The sequence below is a fragment of the Pteronotus mesoamericanus genome, unplaced genomic scaffold (assembly GCF_021234165.1).
Source record: "Pteronotus mesoamericanus isolate MK-2021 breed Mesoamerican mustached bat unplaced genomic scaffold, CSHL_Meso_final scaffold_507, whole genome shotgun sequence".
NCBI classification, from domain to species: Eukaryota; Metazoa; Chordata; class Mammalia; order Chiroptera; family Mormoopidae; genus Pteronotus; species Pteronotus mesoamericanus.
The window spans coordinates 17,601,804-17,621,529 of NW_026555319.1; the positions used below are offsets into that span (position 1 = coordinate 17,601,804).

At 52.1% G+C, this 19,726-nt stretch overlaps 1 pseudogene and 2 gene segments (V, D, J or C); all 3 read left to right on the forward strand.

The window, feature by feature from the left end:
• The first annotated feature begins 5,077 nt into the window (after positions 1 to 5,077).
• Positions 5,078 to 5,626, forward strand: LOC129087118 (immunoglobulin lambda variable 6-57-like). The segment is given in 2 exon segments: positions 5,078 to 5,158; positions 5,286 to 5,626. Coding segments are annotated over 2 exon segments (387 nt in total).
• A 1,782-nt stretch (positions 5,627 to 7,408) lies between these two features.
• Positions 7,409 to 9,552, forward strand: LOC129087216 (probable non-functional immunoglobulin lambda variable 5-48). The segment is given in 3 exon segments: positions 7,409 to 7,454; positions 9,021 to 9,080; positions 9,200 to 9,552. Coding segments are annotated over 3 exon segments (459 nt in total).
• A 3,431-nt stretch (positions 9,553 to 12,983) lies between these two features.
• LOC129087217 (immunoglobulin lambda variable 6-57-like) lies at positions 12,984 to 14,058 on the forward strand (annotated as a pseudogene).
• The last annotated feature ends 5,668 nt before the right edge of the window (positions 14,059 to 19,726 follow it).

Consider the following 19,726-nt stretch of genomic DNA (forward strand, 5'->3'; position numbering starts at 1 on the left):
TAGTTAATACAAAGAAGTACATGAGTATAATTCCCTGTGTTTTGAAAACCACTTTTTAACGAGGCGGAAACAGCAAAGACAACGTGAATGATGGCCAAGGAATCATATGGTACCTTGTGTATATGTGCGTCCAGGGCACCCCGTTTGTCTTTTGAATTTAATTCAGTCAGTGTGTAAATGACGCTAGAGTCTATGTGGCTTCTTGTGTTAGGTTTGTTCGCTAAAGATAATCTATCCAAGCGTCTCCTGGTTACGACGCAAAGCGGGAAAACACGCACCTATGTTGTCTTCATTTTACAGAGAGGATGGTTGAACTGCAGGAGACGTGAGTTGTCCATGTTGTGGCAGAGACACGTGATATAAATGCAATTGAAACCTAGCAACTGGATTCAAGCTCAGATTCTCCTAACACGTTGATGTTTCTCTCTACCTTCCTGCTGAGGATTTAGCAAAAAAATGCTGTTTTAAAAAACATCTTATAAAAGGATAGCGAATGTGCTTTTCCTGTTGCAGTGTGTTTCACTGCATTTTCATCTCAAACTGTAAAAAAATGTTGTGCTCTGAAAAGATCCAGCCTGGAGGCTGTGTTCTGAGGCCCTGTGTTCTGAGATCTGACGTCACAGAGTGGAGAACCTGAGAGCCCCAGACGGCTTCACCCCCGGGTGCAGCGAGCACAGTGTGGCCCCCGCAGTGGGCAGGGGCCGTCCTCATGGCTGCTAGTCCGGGCTCTCCGCGGGATCGGGGTTCCGGCCCGCACCTGCTGGAAGAGCGGGTTCTGAGCTCAGTTTATGGTTAAGCAATTCTCATTTTGTTCTGAAACCCGATTTCCTGAAACTTCCTCCCATGGGCCCCAGTTCCTTCCTGTTGACTTCACCTTAGTTATTTACTGTTTGAGATAGTTTTCCTGAGTGCCAGAAGGACTAAGGTGCCTCCTGCCTCTGAGGCCTGGTCTCCCTTTGGTGTGGATAGGAAGGTGTGGGGAGACGTGGAGCTGCCATGGTTTCGGGGTGTAGGATCAACCTTCGCGTCTGAGCACAAGGGGAGAGAGGCGATGACGTAAACTCTCTTTGTAAGGGAACTAGAAGGGGCTTGGGAGTGTGCAGTGTCTTTGAATTACGTCTGGAATTTTATCATTGTCAGTATTGGTTAAGAGGTTTGCTTTCACAGCAGTGTGAGGAGTGAAGGGGAGGGGCTTCCGCTGCACTTGAGGGTGGCTCTCAGCAGGGGAGAGGCAGCACTGACAGGGTCCAGAACCAGGTGGCTGAGGATGGGAACTTTAGGGAACACACGAGATGAATTTTTAAACATTTACGTACATGTTTGCACCTCCCACTATTGGGAACTCCTGGGAGTGAGACGCCACAGTACCCAGTATGTTGGATCTGAGTCACAGTGACTGGGAACCAGACCCTGGATGTGTGCATAGAGTCAGTGACCTGCTGAGCTGCAGAAAGCCTCTGGGCTCTCAGGGCTTGGGGCCATCAGGAGGAGTGCGTGCTGCCACCAGCCGGGGGCACCGTGCCACTGTCCTGGGGTGCCTATGAAGCTGCTGCTTAGACACCATTCATTGATAAGGGCCGGGGACAGGGTCCTAGGCCTTGTGCACATGATGGGGACTCAGCAGCTGTGTCTTCTGTGGCCTCATAAAGTCCCTCTGATGGCCATCAGTGTTGTATCAAGATGTGCTTCCCCAGGGGTTCTCTTGAGGGGTGAAGCCAGGCTTCATGCTCCCCAGTCTGGGGTGTGGGCTGAGCTCCAGCACCAGGGTTCAGGGAGGGGCGGGGCAGCCCCTGGGGGGACAGACATTGACATGGACGGCCCCTCCCCTGGCAGAGGGTGGGGAAGAAAAGGAGGCCTGGGCAGCCCAGCCCCACTGCGGGCTCAGGGGCTGCGGGCACCATGGCCTGGACTCCTCTCCTGCTCGTGCTCCTCTCTCAGTGCACAGGTTGGGACAGGCCCGGGGACCAGGCCTCAGTTTCCAAGTGTATTCCCTTCATGCTCCTTCTCCTGAGAAATGTCATCTGGTTCTTGCCCCGTCACTGACAAGTGTCTGTGTTTCTGCAGGTTCCCTCTCGCAGCCTGTGCTGACCCAGCCGCCCTCCCTCTCTGCGTCTCCGTGAGCCACGGCCAGACTCACCTGGACTCTCAGCAGTGGCTTCAGCGTTGGCAGCTACTACATATTCAGGTTCCAGCAGAAGCCAGGGAGCCCTCCCCGGTATCTGTTGTCCTGCTAATCAGACTCAATCAAGTACCAGAGATCCGGGATCTCCAGCCGCGTCTCTCGGTCCAAAGACGCCTCGGCCAATGCCCGGCTCCTGCTCATCTCTGGGTTGCAGCCTGAGGACGAGGCCGACTATTTCTGTGCTGCAGCTCATGGCAGTGGGAGCAGCATCAATTTCTCACAGTCGCTCAGATGACGAGGAAGTGAGACAAAAACCCCTGGGGTTACAGCTCTGAGCGAGAAGCTTCTGTGGAGGCTTCTGTAGGAGACGCCTCCACCATCCGAAATGTCCATGGGAGGAGCAAAGAGCAGCACAGTGGGACGAGTGAGGGCGCGGGGCGCCCCAGGGTCCCTGACGCTGATGGGCTGAGAGAGCCCAGGGATCCATCCCCCTGGTGCCTGCAGTAAATTTTAAATGGAAAATAATATCTTTTAGTAAAGATTTCAGATTTTTCCTCCTGCTGTGTCTTTTTTCGTACACACACAGAAACTTTCTGACGTATCTGGTCACCCAAATGCGGGGGATATGTTCTCACAACAAGCAATTCTCTGAGACACCAGGTAGACGCCCCACCACGTAACTCAGTCCCAGCCCGGTCTGCCTGGAGCGGGTGTCAGAGGCCAGTCTCAGGGCTCCGCCCTGCAGCACTGCCCGCCCGGCAGGTGCTTGTCACAGGCTGGGCTGTCCCTGGGTTTTGCACAGCTTGTGGTGACAGAGGTTCCCATTGTCCCTCCCTTTACAATTATTTAATTTGCTAGATTAATGTGCTGGCTCCGCCTGAGCCATTCTCCTTCGTCAAGGAAGTGGCAGAGAGGGCGGGTCTGTCCATTCCCAGCTTGTAATCGTGCCTTTGTCTATTGAGTGGCCTGTCCTCACCCAGGAGCCCAGCCAGAGTCACCTCATTAGGACAATCAGCCTGCCTGTCACCCCCAAAATTTCAAGGGTTCCAGGAGTTCTGTGTGAGCAACCAGGGATGGAGACCAATATATATTTTCTATTATGTCACAATACTGTGTCTGCGACTACAAACGATGACCAAGGTAGTCACGTTAACCCTCCAACTAGTGCCATAAGTGAGCACCTGTGGTACCTCTTCAACATCCCCACGGTCCGAGCCACCTAGGCCCGATCTGGGACACTGTGCCCTGGGGCCTCCTCCCTGACTCGTGACTTCATGACTGTCAGTGGGCTTTCCTGAGCCCACAGGCACTGACTGTCCCCTCCTGCTCTCGTACTCCCCTGGGGTCTCCCACCATCCAGAGTGCGGGCTGGGCCGCGGGACATCAGAAGCAGGAGGTCCCCGATATGGGCCCTCCCATGAACCTGCTGGTGAACCCAGATGCAGGTCGGCTTCTCCTGCGCAGGAAGCCGCACCGCGCGGGCGGTTCCCGTGACAATGTTCCCCAGGGCCCCCGGGTAGAGCCCCTGCTTTGGTGACTGAGGAGATCACTGAGCAACTGTCCAAGTGTTCGAGCCTGATGTGGTGGGTCCAGTGTTGTCGCCAGAGCGTCCTGACCACCCCTGGCTTCCAGGCCCCCGAAGGAGCTGATAACCATGATCCTAGAGCCAAATGCAACTCCGATGCCAAGAAGGCCTCCTGCTCTATGGGGAAGTGTGATCGATCTGCCCGCCCCGCCCCTGCCTGGCCACCACTTCCCTGTCCCTGCCAGTGACCACCACCGGCTCAGGGTTTTCCTTCTGCTGTCACTTGTGCTATTGAAACAGAAGGATCCATGCTTTCGGCTCTATCTATCATTCAATGTCAATAAAAGATCTGTCTTTGAAGGTACAGTTCTTGCAATGCAAACAGAACTGCTTAGGTTCCAGAGCAGAATGGCCGCACAAAACCGAAAGGGGTTAGGAAAGGCCTAAGCGCAGCATGTGTGACCCTGGAGAACCAGGGGACCCTGCAAAGCGCCCTGTGTGTCCCCTGGTACCAGCCTGGGCTGTACTAACAGTTCTCTTTGCTCTGAAACCAAAGAGAGGCTGAGTTTTCTTTTCTCTTTTTTCTTTCTTTTTATGTGATTTTAGAGCTGTGTGGAGCCTCTGATTCACAGGTTCTGGGGAACAACTTCCCACCGAGCAGGTCTGACCAATCTCATTACTAAAAATTATGCACGTAGGAGAAAAACATGTGCAAAGGTGCACAACAGAAAATGTTACTAGGGAAACAGCAAATTTAAACAATGAGTTACCACCAGGCTCCTATTAGACTGCCTACAACTCAACACTCTTATGACACAATACAGAAAGCTCACTTCTAGGTATTTGCTTAAGTCAGTCACTGGTGTTCGAACAAGTGCATACGCACGTGTGGTTTACAGGTTTTTATTCATGTTTGCCAAAACTTAAAAACAACTACTATGTCCGTCAGTCGGAGAATGAATCAATAAAATCTGGTCCATTAGTACGATGGAACAATATGATTTGCAATATCAATAAGTGACTTCTCAGGGCACAGAAGGACATGAGGGAACCTAACACGCATGTGTCTAAGTGAGCGGAGCCCATCTGAAAAGGCTGGCACTGTGAGTGTTGCAGGATCAGGGCCAGGAGCAGGGCTGGAGCCCTGGGCTCCAGCTCCTGCCCCAGGTCGCCATGTCTCCTGCATCCACCAGGGGGCGTGTGTGCTCCGCAGTTCTGCAACTGTGAGTGAGTGCCCCTGGCTCCTGGCCCGTGTCTTGTGTCATCGTTGGGTTGTAGCCCTCCCACTCTTATGATCTCTTGTTCTCGACCAGAGCCCTGACTTAGGTTAGGATGGGCTTGACAGCCAATACAAGGGAAGATTTGCATAAAGACGTCCTACTCTAAAGGTCAGGGGGGCATATAAGTCTGCAGTTTCAAGCCTGGCTGTGGGGCTCAGGAAGCAGAGTCAGGGGTCGTCTCCGCCATGGATCGGGCTCCACTTCTCCTCGCCCTCCTTGCTCACTGCACAGGTGGGGCCTGCAGGGAATTCTGGGAGGGCACCCCTTTGTTACCCGTTTCGATGGGATCCTCTCCTCCACCTGGGGGAACGGGGTCAGGTCTGTCCTCCCTGATCTCTGTGTTGCTCCCTCCTTGCAGGGTCCTGGGCCCAGTTTGTGCTGACTCAGCCCCCCTCTGTGTCGGGGTCTCCGGGACAGAAGGCCACCATCTCCTGCACCCGCAGCAGCGGCAACATTGGGAGCAACTATGTATCATGGTACCAACAGCGCCCAGGCCGTTCCCCCACCACTGTGATCTATGGTGATGATCGAAGACCCTCCGGGGTCCCGGATCGGTTCTCCGGCTCCATGGACAGCTCCTCCAACACCGCCCACCTGACCATCTCTGGGCTGCAGCCTGAGGACGAGGCCGACTACTACTGCCAGTCTTATGATGGTAGTACTAGTAATCACACAGTGCTCAGCCTCATGGGGAAGTGAGACAAAAACTCCCCAGAGCTTCCCCTTGTGGGTCTGTCCTCAGCCTGTCCCCACCAAGGAGGGGGGCTCTCTGTCTCCTGCTGGAAAGCGTGTGTTGAGAGTGTAGGTTTCTGAGTCCCTCTATTTCTTTTCCAACTTTCCCCCTGGTCATGATGGTTGATTGCCTATTTCCTTTGAAATGAATTCCTGAGGGTGAGTTAGGTCAGAACAGGGTCTGAGCACGTGTACTTGTGACAACAGGGATGAGTCACTGGAGGTCGAGAGCTCTCTTCTGTGCATGCGGAATATTGAGATGCATCCTTTGGACTCTGCGCAGAAGATGACCTGGTACCCTCTTGTGAAGTTATGACCCACACAACCAGCTCACATTTCCTACTATCACCAGAGTGGGCCCAGTCACGCCAGCTGGAGACCCGCTGGCTGAGGACATGTTGTCAGGTGTCAGACAGCCTTTGCCTTTGAGACCTGTTTACACCATTCCGCTGGATGGAGACCGATGTGCCCTCTCTCAGTGCTTCTGTGTTCCTGTCTGTTAGACAAATCGGTTACAGAGACTCACGTGAAGTGAGGAACTGTGACCCAGTCATGTGGACGGTCCCCTCGCCCAAAGTGTGAAGTGCAGCAGGAGGCCAGCTGGTGGGCGGGGTGCTGTAGGGCGTGGGGGGATTGAACAGAAAGCGAAAGGACGCATGGACACGGACACCCGTGTGGTGACTGCTGTGGGAAGCAGGGTGTGAGGGGACTAAATGGTATTGGGAAAAAATGCAATTAAGATTAAAACAAACAAACAAAGAAACAAAAAAGGTGGGAAGTATACATTTTGGTCAAGTATACGTGCAGTTAAATTTTTGCAGTTTTATGCATTGCAGTTAAAAATATCTCATATCTTTTCATTTATTGTCTCAGGGACCATTTTTCAAGCCTGATGCAAAGATGAATAAACACATGACAAGTCTCGGACGCTTGGAGCCGGCGTGTTTGTGTGGGTCCTAGAGAACCGACGGGGCAGTCGGCGGGTGAGGAGCAAACACTGAAGGCAGAAGACAAGACGGCTCCCGTGCACAAAATATCTGCCCAGGGCAAATTAGTTGTTTCAATGTCTGCTCACGTTCCACTTAAATAACAATCTGTAAGGTCATCCATTGTCACCTGCGGCTAATATACAGCTCAAAATCCACCATATGATCAACGAAATGTAACACTGAGTTTCTCATCGCCAAGTCCCATGCAACCCTGAAAGGAAAACTCCTGGAGGAAGAACCATGGGGTTGAAATGTCTGTGCGAACAAAGGCAGGATCCTGCCCTGTGACGTGGGCGAAGGAAGCTGATCAATGATTGTCCAAGGCCACGTGGGCTTTTCTGGACTTTCTTCTGCTCAAACATGTCATCCAAACCTCATGACTCCAAACATAGGATGCCCTGTTCCTCCTTCACCCTCTCGCTCAGTACAGCAACCCATTCGCTAACCGTGCTGGGCACTACGAGCCACGGCATTGATGTGGCAGTCGTTGAAATGCGTCGCTGTCCAGTGCGTGAGTGTGGGCACCTAACTGCACACGTCTGTTACAACACGTGCCGATGAAGGGACATAACAGATGGATGTGTTTTCAGAGTCAGTGCGGCAGCAGAAGGAGCGAGACAGAGGGTAGAACACTGAACACGAGGAGCCCTCCGGACGGCGGTGGACGTGGCCGAATCGATGCAGGAGGTTCTTTGCCTCTTCTGTAGAGTTTGTGTAACTTCAACAGTGTCCTTTCAATTCTCCAGTTCTGTCTGCGATGATGTGTGAGAGCCCTGCTAGTGAGAGCCACTCAGAACAGCTGATTGGTCTGTGGTGACCCTGACTCAAGTTTCACCCTATTTCCTTGCGAAGGAGGGAGGAGGAGTCACCTTGGACAGCATGAAGGGACAGGAGACAGGGTAGAAGGAAGAGGGAAGCGGGGGACGCTGGAGGTCTGAGAGCACGTGGAAGAGCCGTGGGGGGCCATGGGGGTGTGGCGGCCACCCATGAAGCCCCCGAAGGGGGGCCAAGGAGCTGGGGTTCCGTGCAAACAGCACTGAGGGGTCACTGAGGGTTTAAGCAGGAGGCGAGCTGCCTGAGCTGGATGAGAAAGGCCCCTCGAGTGCCTCGAGGACACAGAGCCAAGGGAGCAAGTGATCCTGGTCCCAGTCATTTCCTAAGAGGCCCTGGGAGTCCGGAAGCGTGGGGGCCGTGGGGCATGGGCACAGTCAACGCAGAGCTGGATGCGGGCACAGAGGGAAGTGATGGTCTCTGCCTCCAACGGCCCAGCCAGTCTGCACATCTGCAAACGCGTCGCACCTGCTATTATCCTCCTACTACAGTGAGACAATGAGAAAGAGCATTAAGGTAGGAAAATTCTCTTTAAAATATATACCAATTTTATGGCACCTAGGACTTAATCCTAATACAAAACACATGACAATGGCATGCGGACCACAAGAATTAAAAAAAAAAAAGAGTAAACTAAGAATTAATGTTAATTCCTAGAATGAATGAACAAGCTACACTTACCGCTGTTAAATGTGAAGGCTTCCCAAGCCATTCTCTTTTCATCATTTAATCAAATCGGGTCTATGAAACTGTACCTGTATCACGTGACTGGAAATGTTTGCCGAGGTGGCCTCCTCTGCACATGCCTCTGAGTGTGTTCCGGGAAATTTCTGTGAACAGCCCACACGAGCCCTTCTAACCAGATGAATGGTCCCAGGGTCTGTGACACTGCACATAAGGTCACTTGGCAATTACTTTTGCAACATCTTCACTGGAGGTGAGGCAACTTAATTTGTCATTTATGTACACGTTTGCAGCTCCCAAAGGGGAAAGGGGACAGCTGGGTGTGATTGCTACAGTAACCAGTACACGAATCAGAGTCACAGTGACTGGGAACCAGACCCTGGATGTGTGAATAGAGCCAGTGACCTGCTGAGCTGGGGAAACCAGCTGGGCTCTCAGGGCTTTGGGCTAAGGGGACAGGTAGGCACTGCCATCAGCAGGTGGCGCTGTGGGACTGCTCTGTGGAGCCTACAGACTTGCCTCTTAGGGACCTTTCACTAATGGGAGCCTGAGCCTGGGGGCTCGCCCCTGCGCACCCTGATGGGAACTCAGCAGCTGTGTCCTCTGTGGCCTGACAAGTCCCCTGAGAAGGGACTTCAAAGTTGTCTCAAGAGGTGCTCCCGAAAAGGGTTCTTCTAGGGGGTGTCGCCAACCCTTATCCTCTTCAGTGTGGGGTGTGAGCTGAGCTCCAGCACCAGGGCTCAGGGAGGGGCTGGGCAGCCCCTGGGTGGACCCACATTTGCATGGGCAGCCCATCCCCTGGCAGAGGGTGGGGAAGAAAAGGAGGCCTGGGCAGCCCAGCCCCACTGCGGGCTCAGGGGCTGCGGGCACCAAGGCCTGGACTCCTCTCCTGCTCGTGCTCCTCTCTCAGTGCACAGGTTGGGACAGGCCCGGGGACCAGGCCTCAGTTCCCGTGTTTATTCCCTTCACGCTCCATCTCCTGAGAAACGTCGTCTGCTTTCTGCCCCATCACTCATAAGTGTCTGTATCTTTGCAGGTTCCCTCTCGCAGCCTGTGGTGACCCAGCCGCCCTGTGTCTCTGCGTCTCCGGGAGCAACGGCCAGACTCACCTGCACCCTCAGCAGTGGCTTCAGTGTTGGCAGCTCTGTTACATCCTGGTACCAGCAGACGCCAGGGAGCCCTCCGCGGTTTCTGCTGTACAACCACTCAGACTCACAGAAGCACCAGGGCTCCGGGGTCCCCAGCCGCTTCTCTGGCTCCAAAGACGCCTCGGCCAACGCCGGGCTCCTGACCATCTCCGGGCTGCAGCCCGAGGACGAGGCCGACTGTTACTGTAGTGCATGTTATAACAGTGGGGGCATCTCTCAGTGCTCACGGTGGCTCAGATGACGAGGAAGTGAGACCAAAACCCCTGTGCCCAGAGGTTCCGGCTCTGAGCCTCCCTGAAGTGAGAAGCGTCTGTGGAGGCCTCTGTAAGGAGACTCCTCTGCAGTCAGAAATGTCCGTGGAAGGAGGTCGAGCAGCACAGTGTGGCGAGTGAGGGCGCGGGGCGTCCCAGGGTCCCTTGTGCTGATGGGCTGATAGAGCCCGACTCCCCATCCCCCCTGTGTCTGGAGTAAATTTTAACAAAATAAATATTTTTAGGTAAAAAATCTCATATCATTTATTCTGTTATTTCTTAGTTTCCGTTGGCACGGAATTCCTCATATCTGACACATCAGGTCACGAAATGCGGGGCAGTTTTCTTCACAGCAGGCCGTTCTCTGAGGCCCCAGCTGGACGTCCCACAGCGTAACTCTGTTCTACCCGGAGCTGCCGCGGAAGGTGCGAGGTCCGCGGGGAAGGGCTCCGCCCCGCAGGGCTGCCCGCACGTCAGGAGCCCATCAGAGTCTCCATGTCCCGGGTCTCTCACACCTTCGTGGCTGTTGCCACAAGGCTCCTGTGGTCCCTCCCTGGGTTTGAATTAATTTGCTGGCGCCACCTGAGCCCTTCTCCCTCCTCAAGGACGTGGGGCAGGTGTGAAAATTCCAAGCCTCTACACATGCCTTTGTCTTTTGAGTGACCAGTCCTCACCCTGGGGCTCACCTCATTAGAAAAAGAGTCACGTTTGTCACACAGGACATTTCAAAGGTTCCAGGATTTCTGTGGGAGGAAGCAGGGGCCGAAACCAAGATATTTTCTCTATTATGTCACATTGCTGTGCCTGCAAGTGCAAGGGATGACCAAGGTAGTCCCGTTAACCCCACACTAATGCCTAAGTGAGGGCCTTGCGGTACCTCCTCTACATGCCCACAGTCCCAGGCCCTGCAGCCTGAGCGTGGGCACTGGGCCCTCGGGCGCCCTCCCTGGCTGACAGTGGGTTTTCCTGAGCCCACCGGCCCTGACTGTCCCCCTGCTGTCTCATACTCCCCTGGGCTCTCCAACCGTCAGGGTGTGGGCTGGGCTCGCGTCCATCAGGAGCAGGAAGTCCCCTGAAGGTGCCTATGTTTCCTCCCTAGTGAAGCAGTTGATGAAACCTGATCCCAGGTCACCTTCCTGCACAGGAAGTAGCAGACACTTTGGCGGTTACCATGGCAATGTCCCCAGGGCTCCCAGGGAAAGTCCCCACATTTGGGACCAGGAAGAGCTGGGAGGGACCATCCAGGGGTTTGAGCCTCATTCTCCAAATTCTGTGTTGTCACCAGAACCACTGTGACCACCTCTGGGATCCAACCTTAAGAGACTTTAACGGTCATTGGTATAGGGGTGAACACAACCCCAGTGCCACAAAAATGTCCTGGTCAATGGGGACATGTGATAAATCTGCCCTCCATGCCCCTGCCTGGTTCATCTGTCCACTGTCCCTGCCGGTGACCAACACTACTTCATCATTTTGCTTCTGATGTCATTTTTGCTTAAAGCAAAAGTATTTCATTCTCACAATTCTTTCCCTGTGGTGTCAGGGAAATGTGTATGTTTGAAAATATGGTTCTTCCAGTGCACCCAGAACTGCTTAGATTCCAGAGCAAAATATCCCCACAATTCTGACAGGGTAGGAAAGGCCTGAGTACAGCATGTGTGACCCCAAGGAACCCGATGGCCCTTCGTGCCACCAAGATTTATTCGGGTGGAAATAGAAGGCTGCCCCTCTGCCACCTCTGTGTCCCTCCTGCCATGGAGAAAGCTCAACCGCATCTTCAGCAAGGCCGGAGCAATGGCCAGCATCCAGAGTTTCTGTTTCATATTAGAGCTTAGGCCTCTGGTTCCCACCGGGTCTGTGTCAGGCCCTGCTTGTATTCTAGACCCACGTGTTGCTACGGAGGGAACACGTGAACAAACCAGGCAGACACGAGTTCCTGGGAAAGAGGAGAGAGGGGGGAGAGGACCCTTTGTTCCCTGGCACCCATTACATTCTCTCAGGCCTAGAAAGGACCGGGCCCTTTTTAAAATAACAAACCAAGCTTCCAAGGTTCCTGAGCTTTGTCTGGGCCAGCCTTCTAGCAAATCTTGGCTCCTATTGCACAGGCCTCATAGAAGCACCTCCCCCTTTGTCATTTTACCTCTATCGGGCATGTGCTTACCTTCCCGGGCCTCCAGGTCCATCCTGCACTGGAGGTCGGGCTGCCCCCTCCACGGGGAAGGGAAGGTGGGAAGGCCCTTGGAGGGCAATGCTGGGACCCCCGGGGAGAGTGAAGTGTGGCTTCCTGGCTAAGCAGGAGGCTTATGCTTCCTCCTTGATTTTGCCTAATAGCGTCTGCTTCCCTCTGCTTCCTTCCTTCCCTTATTAATATCCAGCTTAAATATGCACGGCAACCTGCCTGTTCCCTGGTAGCGTCCTAGGCTTCACTGATACTTCTCTGAACTTAGAAACCACGAAGAATTTTTTCTTTCACTTGATTTAAGACCTTTTTGGAGCTCTTGAATTCCCACATCCTGGGGAATGCTCTCCACACGCCCCCTCCCATGAGCAGTTCTGAACAGTCTTATTCCTCAGGCACATGTACAATGGGGAGATAAAGGTGAAAAGATGCCCAAGATCAGTTAGTATTGGGGAATTCCATGTTTAAACAATGAGACCACTGGGTTCCCATCAGAATGGGTAAAACTTCCACACTGATGAGCGTAGATGCTCCCAGGAAGTGGGCCAGCAGGACCTCTGCCTCGCGCTGCGGGGAACGCAACATGCTGTGGGTACCTTTGCAGACGCTTTGGCAGCGTCTCACTAAGTGAAACACACTCTTGTGCGATACAATGCAGAAATCACACTCCTAGGATTTTACTTAAATTAGTCTCTTGAGTTCAAACAAGCATACGCCATAAAGTTTAGGGCTGATTTATACATGTTTCTTAAAACTTAAAAAGCTACTCTTATGTCCTTCAAGAGCTGAATGAATCAACAAACTGGTCCATTTGAACAGTGGAACAGTATGATTTGCAATATCAATAAATGACTTCTCAGGCCACAGTAGGACATGAGGGAACCTAACACGCATGTGTCTAAGTGAACGGAGCCCATCTGAAAAGGCTGGGAATGTGAGGGGCACAGGGTCAGGGCCAGGGGAAGGGCAGGAGCCCTGGGCACCAGCTTCTGCCTGAGGTTGCCACGTGCCCAGCATCCACCAGGGGGCGACCGTGCCCCACATTCCTGTTTCCTGTTTGGTATTTGGAAAGAAATCCTCCTACAGATACAATCTTTTTTTCTCAGTGGCATCCCAGTAGGTTACAGGAGGGGCTTCCATAGCCTATAAAGGGAAGATTTGCATAAAGACATCCTACTCTAAAGGTCAGGGGGGCATATAAGTCTGAACTATCCAGCCTGGCTGTGGGGCTCAGGAAGCAGAGTCTGGGGTTGTCTCCGCCATGGACTGGGCTCCACTTCTCCTCGCCGTCCTTGCTCACTGCACAGGTGGGGCCTGCAGGGAATTCTGGGAGGGCACCCCTTTGTTACCCGTTTCGATGGGATCCTCTCCTCCACCTGGGGGAACGGGGTCAGGTCTGTCCTCCCTGATCTCTGTGTTGCTCCCTCCTTGCAGGGTCCTGGGCCCAGTTTGTGCTGACTCAGCCCCCCTCTGTGTCGGGGTCTCCGGGACAGAAGGCCACCATCTCCTGCACCCGCAGCAGCGGCAACATTGGAGGTGACTATGTATCGTGGTACCAACAGCGCCCAGGCAGTGGACCCACCACTGTGATCTATAAGGATGATGAAAGACCCTCCGGGGTCCCGGATCGGTTCTCGGGCTCCATCGACAGCTCCTCCAACGCCGCCCACCTGACCATCTCTGGGCTGCAGCCTGAGGACGAGGCCGACTACTACTGCCAGTCTTATGATGGTAGTACTAGTAATCACACAGTGCTCAGCCTCATGGGGAAGTGAGACAAAAACTCCCCAGAGCTTCCCCTTCTGGGTCCGTCCTCAGCCTGTCTCCACCAAGGAGGGGGGCTCTCTTCTGTGTTCTGCCGGAAAGTGCATGTTAAGATTATAGGTTTTGATTCCCTCTATTTCTTTCCAACCTTCCCCCATGTCATGACAGTTGATTGCCTATTTCCTTTGTAATGAATTCCTGAGGGTGAGTTAGTGCAGAACAGGGTATCTGAGCACATGCACTTATGACAATGGGGATGCGTCATTGTTTGTGGGGAGGCCTGTTCTGTGCATGTGGGATATTGAGATGCATCCTTTGGACTGTGCACGTTAGACGACATGGCACCCTCGTGATACATTATGACTCACAAAACCACCTCCAGATTTCCCAATATCCTTTGAGGGGCCCAATCACTGCAGTTTGGGAACCACTGTGTTCACAGGACATGTTCTCAGGTGTGAAGGCAGCTTTGACTTTGAGTCCTGTTTATGCCAGTCAGCTGGACGGAGACGAATGTGCCATCTGTCTGGGCCTCTCAGTTCCCATCTGTTAGACAAAACAGTTACACAGTCTCGCATGAGGCCAGAGCCTGCGACCCAGTCATGTGCAAACTTTTCTCAGCCGAAGTGTGAAGTGCGGCAGGAGGCCAGCTGGTGGGCGGGGTGTTTTGGCGTTGGAGGGATCGAGCAAAAGGAAAAGTCCTTGTGGGCATGGACACAAGTGTGGTGATTGCTGGGAGGTGGGGTAATGGGACTAATGATAATGGGGAAAAAGGCAATGAAGATTAAAGAGACAAACAAACAAACAAAATGCAATGTGTGAAGTGTAACATTTGGCCAAAATATGTGTGCTGGTAATATTTTGAAATTTTACACATTGCACATAAAATATTTCCTATCTTTTCATTTATTCTCTTAGGGACCATTTTTCCAGCTTGTCATGCAAAGATCAGTAAACTCATGACTAGGTCCCGGACCCTTGGCGCCAGCACGTTTGTGTGGGTCCTAGAGACCAGGCGGGAGCAGCGGGTGAGTGAGGAGCAAACACAGAGGACAGGAGACAAGACGCCTTGCAGGAGCAAACTACCTCCGCAGTGCAAGGTGGTTGTTTCAATGTCAGCTCACAGTTCACTTAAATACCGATGTGTAAGATCATCAGTCGTCACCTGACGCTAATACACAGCTCAAAATCCACCATATGATCAGTGAAATGCAATATTAAACTTCTCAACCCAACGTTCCATAAAGGCTTTGATGGGACAACTCATGAGTGAAGAACCATTGGGTTGAAACGTCTGTGTGAGCAAAGACAGGATCCTGCCCCATGACATGAGTGAAGGAAGCCGATAAATAATTGTCCGAGGACATGTGTGCTGGCCTGGACTTTTTTCTACTCAAATATGTCACCCTTGAACCTCAGGACTCCAGACATGGGATGCCCTGTTCCTCCTTGACCCTCTCGATCCGTACAGCAATCCGTTAGTAACCGCTCAGGGGATTACAAGCCACCACACTAATGTGGCAGTCATTCACAGCGGTTTCTGTCCTGTGCAAGAGTTTGGGAACAAAATACATACTTATGCTGGAAGACGTGCCGATGAAGGGACCTGGTGGGCGGATGTGTTTTCAGTGAGGGAGGGAGCAGAGTGGGAGTAGAAGAGAAAACCAGATGAATCCTACGGACGGTGGGTGAGGTGGGACAATCGAAGCAGGGGGTTCTTTGCACTATGCTCTATAGTTTGTGTCACATCAACACTGTCGTATTAATTCTCTAACTCTGCCTGGGATGATGTGTGCATGCCCTGCAAGAGCCACTCAGAACTGCCTAAATGTGTGTTGTCACCATGATTTCAAGTTTAACCCTATTTTCTCCCAAAGGACAGAAGAGGAGTCGCCTTGAACAGCATGATGGGAAAGAAGAGAGAATTTTGAAGTAACAGGGAAGTGGGGGAAGCTGGAGGTCTGAGAGCACGGCCAGGGCCTGCACGGTCGGTGCAGAGGGGATGCGCCCCCCGCGACTCCGCCCGAGGGGAACCAAGGAGTTAGCGTTCTGTGCAAACAGCAGTGAGGAGTCACAGAAGAGTTTGAGCAGGCGATGACCTGCGGGAGCTAATGGGAAAGGCCCTTTGAGTGCCGTGAGGACACAGTGCCCCAGGTGAGGAAGTAAAGCTGGCTCTAGTCATTTCCTAGGAGTCCCTGGGAGTCTGGAAGTGTGGGGACCATTGGACCAAGGGCGCAGTGGGAACATAGTTGTATCTGGGGCGTGAAGGAAAGAGATGGTCTCCGCCTTCAACTGCCCAGACAGCACATCTGCAAACACGTCACACCTGCTGTTATCTTGTTACCAAAGTAAGACATTGAGTAAGAAAATTAAGACAGGAAAGTTTTGTATAAATATATACAGATATTATGTCACCTACGATAAAATTCTAACAAAAACATATGACACTACGAATAAAAATACTACTAAGAATACTAAGAACACTAAGAATAAAAATAAGGGAAAACTAAGAATAAAAGTTAATTCCTCGAATGAATAAGCATGCTACACTTCACTGTTTAATGTGAACCCTCCAAAAACCATTATTTTGCCCATCACTTAATCAAATAATATCTGTGACAACTCTACATGGATCACATGACTCGAAAGATGTGTCGAGGTGGCTCGCTCTGCACGTGCCTGAATGTGTTCCTGGAAATCTCTCTGAAAAGTTCACATGAGCCCTTCTAACCAGATGAATGGTCACCTGGTCTGTGAGATTGGACATGCAGGTCACTTTCATTTACTTTTGAAACATTTTCACAGGAGATGGAACAAATGAATTTGTTGTTACATACTTGTTAGAACCTCTGTCCGTTGTGGGTTCCTGGGAAGGAGATGCTTCTGTGATCACTGCAGTGAATCAGAATCACAGTATCTGGGAACCGGACCCTTGTTGTGTGAACAGAGTCAGTCACCTGCTGAGCTGCAGGAAGCAGCTGAGCTCTCAGGGTTGTGGGGTATGAAAAGGTGTGTACTCTGCCACCTGCGGGTGGCGCTGTGGGACTGCCCTGTGGTCCCTAGACAGCTGCTCAGTAGGGAAGATTCACTCCTAGGAGTTTGGGCAGAGGGCTGGGGCCCAGTCCTCACTGATGGTGACAGAGGCACTGTGTCCTCTGTGGCCGGGCAGAGTCCCAGGAACTCGGTATTAGCTTCCAGTGCTTCCTTCCCGAGCTCTCCCAAGGGGTGAAGCCAACCCTGTTCCTCCTCAGTGTGGGAGTGAGCAGAGCTCCAGCACCAGGGCCCAGGGAGGGGCGGGGCAGCCCCTGGGTGGATCCACATTTGCATGGACGGCCCCTCCCCTGGCAGAGGGTGGGGAAGAAAAGGAGGCCTGGGCAGCCCAGCCCCACTGTGGGCTCAGGGGCTGCAGGCACCATGGCCTGGACTCCTCTCCTCCTCGTGCTCCTCTCTCAGTGCACAGGTAGGGACAGGCCCGGGGACCAGGCCTCAGCTTTCAAGTTTATTCCCCTCATGCCCTACTGCCTGACAAATACCCCTGTTTCCAGCCCCATCGCTGAGAAGCGTCTGTATTTTCGCAGGTTCCCTCTCACAGCCTGTGGTGACCCAGCCGCCTTCCCTCTCTGTGTCTCTGGGTGGAACGGCCAGACTCACCTGCACCCTCAGCAGTGGCTTCAATGTTGGCAGCTATGTTATATCCTGGTACCAGCAGAAGCCAGGGAGCCCTCCGCGGTATCTGCTGTACTACTACTCAGACTCAAACAAGCACCAGGGCTCCGGGGTCCCCAGCCGCTTCTCTGGGTCCAAGGACGCCTCGGCCAACGCCGGGCTCCTGACCATCTCTGGGCTGCAGCCTGAGGACGAGGCCGACTATTACTGTGCTACAGCTCATGGCAGTGGGAGCAGCTACAGTCACTCACAGTGGCTCAGATGATGAGGAATTGAGACAAAAACCCCTGGGCCCAGAGGTTATGGCTCAGAATCTCACTGAAGCGAGAAGCTCCTGCACAGGCCTCTGTAAGGAGACTCCTCTGCAGTCAGAAATTTCTATGGAGGAGCGAAGAGCCACACACAGTGACGAGTGAGGGCGCAGGGCGTCCCAGGTCACTGACGCTGATGGGCTGATAGAGCTTGACTCACCATCCCCCAGTGTCAGGAGTAAAGTTTAACAAAATAAATATTTTTAGGTAAAAATCTCATATTCTTTAATCTGTCAGTTTTTGTTTTCCACTGGCACTGAACTCTTCATTTCGGACACATCTGCTCACTAAATGAAGGGGGTCTTTTTTCACAGCAAGCAATTCTCTGTGGCGCCTACTGGACGTCACACAACGTAACTCCGTTCTACCACGAGCTGCCTGGAGACGACGGTGCCAGGTCCGCAGGGAAGGGCTCCGCCTCGCAGGGCTGCCCGCACGTCAGGAGCCATCACAGGCGCGACGTCCCCAGGTCTCTCACATTTTCTTGGCTGTAGCTCCAAGGCTGCAATGGTGCCTCCTTTTGTTTCAATGAATGTGTCATATTAACTTGCTGACTCCACCGAGGCACTTCTCTGCCCTCAAGAAAGTGGGGGCAGGTACAAACCTCCAAGCTTGTAATCATGCCTTTGTCATTTCGTGACCAGTCCTCACCCAGGAGTCCTTCTAGAGTCACCTCATTAGGACAATGGGCACGTCTGCCACCCAGGAAAGTACAAGGGATCCAGGAATTCTGTGAGAGGTACTAGGGAGTGAGACCCACATAGATTCTCTATTATCTCACAATGCTGTGCCTGCAACTACAAATGATGACCAAGGTAGTCATGTGAACCCCCACACTAACGCCATTCGTGAGGGCCTTGCGGTACCCCCTCAACATGCCCACAGTCCCAAGCCCTGCAGCCTGACCGTGAACGCTGTGCCCTTAGGTGCCCTCCATGACTATCAGTGGGTTTTCCCGAGCCCACAGGCATTCACTGTCCCCCTGTCCTCTCGCACTTCCCCGGGCTCTCCAGCCATCAGGGCGTGGGAGTTTATCATTGTGCGCTGTTCTAAGTTCTTTGTGATAATTTCTTGTACCACTGGAAACCCAGTACATCTAGGGCAATATATTTATCCACTGATTTAGTTTGCCTAAATGTAAAGGCGGTGCAAAAATAGTGCTAGCCACAGGGTTATTGTACAGATTAGTGAGTAATATATGTGAAGAGCTTCAAACTGTGCTTGATACAGCATGGTAACTGCCTAAGAAGTTGTATTATTACAGCAAATAGTTAATACAAAAAAGTACATGATTATTATTCCCCGTCTTTTGAAAACCACTTTTTAATGAGGCTGAAACAGCAAAGACAACGTGAATCACGGTCAAGGAATCATGTTGTATCTTATGTATATGAGCATCCAGGGCATCCTGTTTGTCTTTTGAATCTACTTCAGTCAGTGTGTAAATGGCGCTGGAGTCTATGTGGCTTCTTGCGTTCGGTTTATTCACTACAGAGAATCTACCCAAGCATCTCCTGGTTACGACGCAAAGTGGGCAAACATGCACATATCTTATCTTCATTTTACAGAGAGGATGGTTGAACTGCAGGAGACGCGATTTGTCCATGTTGTGGCAGAAACACATGAGAGACATAGAATTGAAACCTAGCAACTGGATTCAAGCTCAGATTCTCCAAACACGTTGATCTTTCTACCTTCCTTTCTCTCTAAAATCAGTGAATAACCCTCTGCTAGGATTTAGCAAAAAAAAAACTTTTTTCATTTTAAAAAAGTATAGCGATATGCCCTCTTTCTGTTGCAGTGTGTTTTTACTGCGTTTTCATCTCAAACTGTAAAAAAATGTTCTGCTCTGAAAAAAAGAGATCCAGCCTGGCGGCTGTGTTCTGAGACCTGATGTTTGCAAACCTGGATACCTTAAGGAGGCTGCTGAAATGCTCCTGCTGAGACAAAGAAGGGAGATAGCAAAGAAGTGGTGTCTCCACATGTGCTTTAAAGCAGCGTCTGAGGAGACCAGAAATATCATGAGAAGGACTTCTTGGTGGGGGCCAGGATTGGGCTACTTAGCTGCAAATCTTGCTGGTTGTGATGAGCTGGCCTCAAACCCATGGGCATAAAGAAATTTGTGTTCTTCAGGGGAAGAGAAGGACAGGCCGTGAATTGAGTTTGATAAACCTCATGAGTTGTTTTTCTTGAAGCGAGGGAGTGCTAGTCAGTAACCGAAGTTTGAAATATCTACAAAGGAAC